Source organism: Pteropus alecto, unplaced genomic scaffold (assembly GCF_000325575.1).
Source record: "Pteropus alecto unplaced genomic scaffold, ASM32557v1 scaffold146, whole genome shotgun sequence".
Classification (NCBI taxonomy): Eukaryota; Metazoa; Chordata; class Mammalia; order Chiroptera; family Pteropodidae; genus Pteropus; species Pteropus alecto.
The window spans coordinates 29,479,387-29,486,719 of NW_006442107.1; the positions used below are offsets into that span (position 1 = coordinate 29,479,387).

The 7,333-nt window shown below is 38.7% G+C and overlaps 1 protein-coding gene across 4 annotated transcripts in view; it reads right to left on the minus strand.

Moving 5' to 3' along the window:
* Positions 1-680: 680 nt before the first annotated feature.
* The window catches only part of EPB41L3 (erythrocyte membrane protein band 4.1 like 3), a 217,473-nt gene continuing 210,820 nt past the window's right edge, over positions 681-7,333 (minus strand). For 3 of the 4 annotated variants that reach the window (XM_015595790.2, XM_006920069.3, XM_025038693.1), the window contains exons 15-20: positions 5,548-5,931; positions 4,616-4,747; positions 4,023-4,121; positions 3,356-3,436; positions 2,969-3,085; positions 681-1,827 (exon numbers count right to left, since the gene is read on the minus strand). In XM_015595790.2, the coding sequence (XP_015451276.1) occupies positions 2,975-3,085; positions 3,356-3,436; positions 4,023-4,121; positions 4,616-4,747; positions 5,548-5,931 (807 nt within the window). In that variant the 3' untranslated portion in view covers positions 681-1,827; positions 2,969-2,974. The remainder of the gene's footprint in view (positions 1,828-2,968; positions 3,086-3,355; positions 3,437-4,022; positions 4,122-4,615; positions 4,748-5,547; positions 5,932-7,333) is intronic. The other variant, XM_025038694.1, reaches the window with a different exon arrangement.

Sequence of the window (7,333 nt, forward strand, 5' to 3'; positions counted from 1 at the left end):
GCTTCAGTTCCTAAAATGAATACTTAATATCCACAGTAAGGTCAACTTGATAACATCTTCAGAGATAAGAGATAAGAATTTGACTCCCTCAATAAGACTAAGATATGTGGTAACAATTCTAAAATATAACAATTTTCTGAAAAAAAATTTTTTTAATTGAGTTAAAAAAATCAGAAAGATATGTAAAGCATGACATGATAGGAAATGCCATGGACATTTAGGTGTTAGGCTGGCAGCTGGTAATAGTAAGTCTTATTTTCGGTCCCTAGCATGTGAGGAGTCTGATATGGAGCTTTCAGAACATGCTGCATGGGTCTTCATAGCATATGCACCAGGAAATCTGCTCAATTCTGGAGCTGATGTGTGTGAGAGATTTGGTAGATTAAAAGTACCCAGAAACACTCTATTCTTATAAAAAATCAAAACTTTGAAAATTAGATGCTATGATAACCATTTGTTACTTTTTAAGGCCTCTGTAGGCAACCAAACATTTATATATATGTAATTTGTTCCCCATCTCCGATGCCTTAAAGAGTCCACACACTGTATACCATATATATACTTTCTGGTCTGTAAGAAGACAAGTTATCTCTACAATACAGATGAATAAGGCTTTTGATATAAAGCAAATGTTACCTCTGGGATAAACATATAAAATACTGAAATTATTACACAGAGAATTAGTTTTAAATGCATTTACCATTTTTATTTTGCTATGCAGAAACATTCATTCACCATGGGCTGTGTGATGCAGTAGACAGTGTAGTGAAGAATATATCTTTTTTGAAGGCTATTTATAACTAAACACTAAATCATTTAATTACATTGGAAATTCTGTACAGTTTAAGGCTTGGCTCTGAACTAGGTTGTAAATATGGACCAGATTTGGAAATAAAATACTTTCAAGTAAAATAAGAAAAATCGATTTCAAAATATAAGGAAGAAGAAACAAAGAAGAAAACAATAGATACTCAACAGTTTTTTTCTGGAGTGAAATCTCATAATATTGTAAACTAACAAAAATACAGATTTCCTTCCCAAAATAATGACAATTTACATATTTAGGACTTGTTAGGGAACTTTGGGAAGCTTTCCAGATTGAACGAGGACCAAAGCGGACAACAAGGAAGAAATCACATTAATATGCTAAGATCAGTGCTACCTTATAATGAATTAAATTAGATACACAAAGCAGGATTGTAAGCATTAAATATTTCCAGAGGATCAGAGAGTCATTACTGTTTATAGATGAGGAGTAATAAAACCAGATGAAACAAGTACAAGATTCAAGTTGTTTACTGAATAAACTCGGTTATTGGCACATCTAATCTGGGATAAACCTGACACACTGGACCTAGACAGCTTCTAGCATTTTAGGGTAATCTTCATTTATCTGTAAACAAAAGATCTGTCACCTAAGAAATTGCAGGGGTTTTTTGGGGTTTTTTTTTTTTAGACTTTAATAATTAATAAACTATGAAAGGCATGGAGTGTTTATGTGTTACATGAAATTACGGTTTATATTGTTGGTTATGAACGTGCAGGTATAGCTGAAAACTTAGACACTTTGTGAAAATTAAAAATGCTGCTCTTTTGTAATTTTATCGTTGCTTCATGCAATATCAGTTTAGTGATGCTGATTCGGATTGCTTTATTATGGGAAGATCTCTCTGCCAGTGTCTTTACTATTGGTCAAGGTCAGTTCTTCTGGTTTGAAAATTTCCACTGGCAGATACAAGTCAGTTGGGTTAGAAGAGGGAACTCCATATAGGCTCTGGTTTTCCAAATGGTTTGCATGACTGTATTCCTGTGCAGGCTAAGTTATTCCTGTAGAAAAGAGATTTGATCAGTTACTCATTTAAAAACATCTGAGTTTTCCTCAGATCAAGGTCACCAAAAAAGTATCTTGCAGGTTATTCACCGCACTTTTTGACAAGATACTGTAATATACCACTTTAAGTCACTGGTATGTTTTGTCTTAAATAACTACAACATCACTCAAGTGGCTGAAGCTCACTGGAGAAAATAAATTTTGCCATCTTCTAAATTACCTTATTAATTTGAATATGGTGACTGGTTTCTTAAATCAATGTTAGAGAACTAATTTCTTTCATTCATACATGTAAAGTGTTAAGAGACATCACACAGACAGACAAGTGTGCAAATAGCTCATTGGTTGCATTTAGCATTCAAAGCCCCTTGGGGATGTTCAGGCCATGAGTTCTTGCATGGCAGGTTAGTATGCGTGACAAGTCTGTACACACAGAGAAGATGCTGTCTGTTCATGATGTTGCCCAAACAGCAGCTGGAAAGGCATGCGCTTCCTGAAGGAAAGTGGGGCCACGAGACTGCAATTTTGCCTCCTCCTGAGACACAACACTACACTAGGAAAAAAACTGACCCAAAGAATACGGAAAATATAAGACATCCAAAATGAAAGGGAGTGCACAGGTTTCAATTAAAAAATAAAAAGCAAAACATAAGCATAAACAAGCTATAACCAAATACAGTTGATGAGAAAGCTTATAATGGAATGTTGCCATCAAAAGGAGAAAATTTTATTGCCCTAGTATGTGGAATACACAAATTGCACCTTTCAGAATGAAACTGCCTTCGTTTGATTAGGCCACATGACAAATAGAATCAAATTCGACCTTTCAAATTTGGTCAATGAAAAGAGTGCAGGGCATGGATTAAAAGGGAATGCCAGTGACACCATGCAAGCAAAGCCTCTGCTTTTCCTTTATCCTCTAACTGGCAGTGTATGCAAAAGTCCACAGGATGTAATCTCCAAATCTGAAACAAACCAGTACCTCCCCAACCAATTCTTCATCCTCTTGGTAACCAGCCCTGCAAATTCCGGTGAGAGAAAAAAGGAAAGGGTGGAGTCAGGTGAAGTATGAGAGGAAAGCATCCCATGCCACATGCCAGCCGAGGCCAAGCCTGGAGAATCAGCATCACCTCTTACCTGGGATCAATCCTCTCCATCTTCCGGTGTGATCTCTGTCTCTTTATGGACCACTACTTTGGTCACTGACATGTCAGGGTGCTGCTCTTTGGCCTCTTTAATTGCCTGAGCCAGCGCCTATCCCCAGGAAATCACAGAAGGGCAAAGACAAAAAGGAGGTGGAACATGCATGATCAGTAGCAAGGTGGAGACTTATGAGCTAGATCTAGATTCACAATTTACAAATGAGGTACAACGATTGAAAAAGAAATTGTACATTGTATACTGAAAAGTTAATTCAGAAAACTGTTTAGATTACATGCTGGACTAGAAAGACAGCACTGGGAAAAGTAGGGCCAACGAGAGTTTGCCTCTCGGGCAGAGTATGCACCGTCTCGCACACCCTACCTGGTCATGGTCAATGTCCGCATCACCCGTGATTACTATTCGCTTCTCAATTCTCGTCTCTGAAATGCCTCCTTTCACAGTCTGAAGGAACATGCAAGCATTATGAGTTTGCCCAGTTGGAGGAACAATCATTGTTCAATGGGGAAAATGAGAGAAAATGCTGACGGTTTTCAGTAACATCGTTCTTTTTTTCCTCTAATTTTTCAATTACAGTTGACATACAATATTATATTAGTTTCAGTTGTATAAGACAGTGATTAGACATTTACATAATTTATGAACTTATTGCCCCAATAAGTCTAGTATCCATCTGATACCATACATAGTTATTACAATATCATTCATTCTTTAAGAATTGAAACAGAATTCTGTGGGTTATTTTAAATCGCTTATTTCAGAGGCGAGGCTAGAATAGAGACCTTTGGATTTGGCTAGCCAATATTTCTGGAACATACATGTCAAGCATTACAGTTAAGTGTTAAGCAAAGGGTATCAGAATGTATATTCCTAAGCAGAAACTAGCGCATGAGGATAAATGCATCATAAATATAGTAGTTGTGAAAGCTCTAATGCAGCTATCCTGTCATCCTGATAGTCACATAACTATTTGTTATGCAGCCCAACCTGGAAGAAGGCCTTACTTTTTATCAGTTCTCGTTCCACTTACTTTGGTGATGTGGGTGGTGGTCGTGGTACTGGTGGTCTCAGATGTGATTGTCTGTGCACTCATTAGCACGCCTGGCTCCAAATCAGCACCAGGATCAACCTAAGCAAGCAAAGGAATAGACACCTCACTCAAATATTTACATCATCTCTTCAGATGTTTGCTATGTTAGTTTAGTTCATTATAATGATTTAGTTATTTCCCATAATCACCGTGCTATTCAGTCAGCATCTGGGAGCTACTGCCATAAGACTGAATCAAACATAGCCAGAGTTAACCATCACTAATAACACTGGGACTTAAGAAATGTCAGCAGTGGCTGATGGAGCTAATATTTTTCCTATATCTATCGCTAGGGAAATAGGTTTCTGAGCCTTTTTCTACCTTTTGAGATATATGAAGACTGGCTTAAACTATTTGCTACTACACAGTCAGAAATAAAATTATAATTATTGCATCACTCTTGACAGAGACAGTCTGGCTGCTGGATCCTCTGAGTCTCACAAATTAAAAATCACGTAGTTATAGTTAAATGCGCTAAGCCACTAATGGGGTAAAACAAAGTGCCAGGGCTCTGGTCTTTGCGATGATCTTACCTGTGATGATTCATACGTTATGGTTTTGGTTTCTGTGTGAACGACTGGCAATTCCTTGGTAGAAATTTCTAGTTTTACTCCTCCTGGTGAAACACTGCCAAAACTGATGGTTTCTGTCTTCACAGTAGATGACTATACCGGTGGGAAGTAGGTAGAGCGGCTATTAGAGTTTGCACAAACACAGTTTTGCTTTATTTCCTCCCCACTTGGTGTATATATAACAGCACAGGTTAGTATGAAATAAATGCTTACATAGTCTGTGAGGGGTAAGTTGGGGAGTGAGGCACACAACAGATACATGTCCAGCGGCCTCCCAGAATTCCACAGTGTTTTTAAATGGAATGTTCCAGGCAAAGGAAAACATTTTGAAGGAAATAAACTATTTTTACATCTCCCCTTCTCTATCTCATAAACGAATCTTAACAGGCTAAAAATCATTTATTTAATAACTTCTTACAAAGAAGAAACAAGTAATAAGAAATGAACCTTTCCCAATCCCAAATACTTCAAGAATCTCAATAAAAGAGGATAAAGAATAAAGTTCTGGCATTTGGTACCTGTACAAGCATGGTTTTTGGTTCTTCTGGATAAGTACACTGATCAGAAATAAATTTATCAAATTTTCTAATATCTTGGCCGGACATGCATTGCCCAGGTTTACTGCCAATTACAATAATTACAATGAGAGTAGAAACCACTTCCTGGAACTATACATTATTAAGAATCATCATATATGTTTGCATGTGACCCAAAAGATGGAAACCAGCATGGAGACCCAGAATTGCCATGCAAGATGGAAATAAGAGGAAAACAAACTGCACTTGGAAAAAGTAGAAAATTAAACTTAGCTCTATCTTTATATTTAACTAAATTTTAAGAACTCATATATCTGCTTAATTTAGTGCTAAAAGTAATATTAACTACTTAGTTACCTCAAAATGAGGTTTTTGTTCCAAAGTTTCAGAAACGTGGATTGCTATACTTTGCTCCTCCTCTGGCTCATGAGAAGCAGTGGCCATTTCTTCCTGTTCGAGTACAGCTTTATCGGCCACCTCTCCTTTTTCCTCTTTAGACCCGTCCGTCAGAGCAGAGCCCTCCTTCCCTTTAACGCTAGAAGCATCAGCAGATGCTGCCTGTGCTGCAGCATCCACATCGTCTCCAGCAATGTAAGAAGCATCCCCACTTGCATGCACACTCATCACATGTCTTTCTTCCACCAACACAGTTTCCTGCACAACCTTCTCAGTGCTAAGTGGCTGGGAGTGTTGGGTTGTTTCGGTGTCTGTTACGCTGGACTCAGTCTTGGTTTCTGTTTTCTGTGTGGGAAAAGATTGTGGAGTCAGTGTGAATTTCCATAAACCAAAGGTCAAAAAACAGAAAAAAAAAAAACCAATAAAACCTCACAAAAGATGTCACTCACCAGGATGCCTAAAGCCAGTGCCATGGGCATATAACCAGAAACACTTACAGAAAACATAAATTAGCTTTCATTCTTCCCACCAGAATCTTTGATGTTTTCTCTCTGCTGCTATGAGATATCCGCAAAAAAACAAATGAACTACCCCTGCCCCCGACAAAAACCAGAATGCAGTATAAAATGCAATTAAAAACAAAACGAAACAAAAGCACATTCATATTGGCTTTGGCTGCTTTCTTAGGCCTAATAGGTGACATGAGATACTTTAAAAAATTAAATGCTATTAAAATTTCTCAGATTGCCTTTTGAATATCTGAAGTATGTTCTTATAATGGAACTAAAGGCATATGACAGATATGCCAAGCAGACACAAAGAAAAAGAACTGAAGGCACCTTTGAGGTATTTAAGGCAAAGCGCGCGCACGCGCACACGCGCACACAAGGCATCAAGCTATAAATAAAAGCAAATAGGCAGAGTCAGGAACATCAAGGATGGAATCGAAAGGCCACCTGAACCCAGCTTTGAGAAGAAGAAGTAACCCCTCCTATGAATTCTGTTGGTTTTTTCGCAGACTCTAATAAACTGAAGATTTCAGAGCCATCCATGAGCTTTTCACCAGAAGGCTGCTTAGTCTGAGTGAACAAAGAAATGGAGAGTCAAGCACAGAAACAGTACATACGCAGGCGCATACACATTCACAGCTGGTTAGACAAAATTGTAGGCAGAGGAGAGAGGGAGGAAGGATAAAGGAATCTACTATACAGACTTTGTCAACTGAAAAGAATGAGAAATAAAATAGCAAATTGAGGTGACCATGAGCTCTGGTTTGGTAAAAGCGGAGAGAGTTAATTAGGATTAGGGCAGTGCTCGTTTAAGCAGATCATTTTTTCCCTTCATTGCAAGCCACAGCCGCACTATCACATCTTGGGAACGGGGGAGCTGGAAATAAAACAAAGTGTTTCAATGCTCGCCGGACTGCGGTATTAATTTAACCATGAAAAAAATTAAAAAGCTCGGGTTGGCTGCTCTGAACATAAAGCCAAACAGCGAGAGAAACGGAAAGGTTCAGGGTGGAAGGGCGCTGCCTCAAAACGCCATGCTGGAATCTGAAACGGCGGCCCAAATGAAAGGCACTGGTTACCACGACTCGAGACGCGGGCGACTCGGAAAGGTAATGAGCAGTAGCGATGGTGAAGGCAGGTTCCTGGGAGTACCTCCACTCAGACAGACTCTTCCTTCTGGGCCCAAAGAGCCCCACTTTTAAGGCCTCACCCTCCGGGGCTTGCTCGGTTTTGCTGAA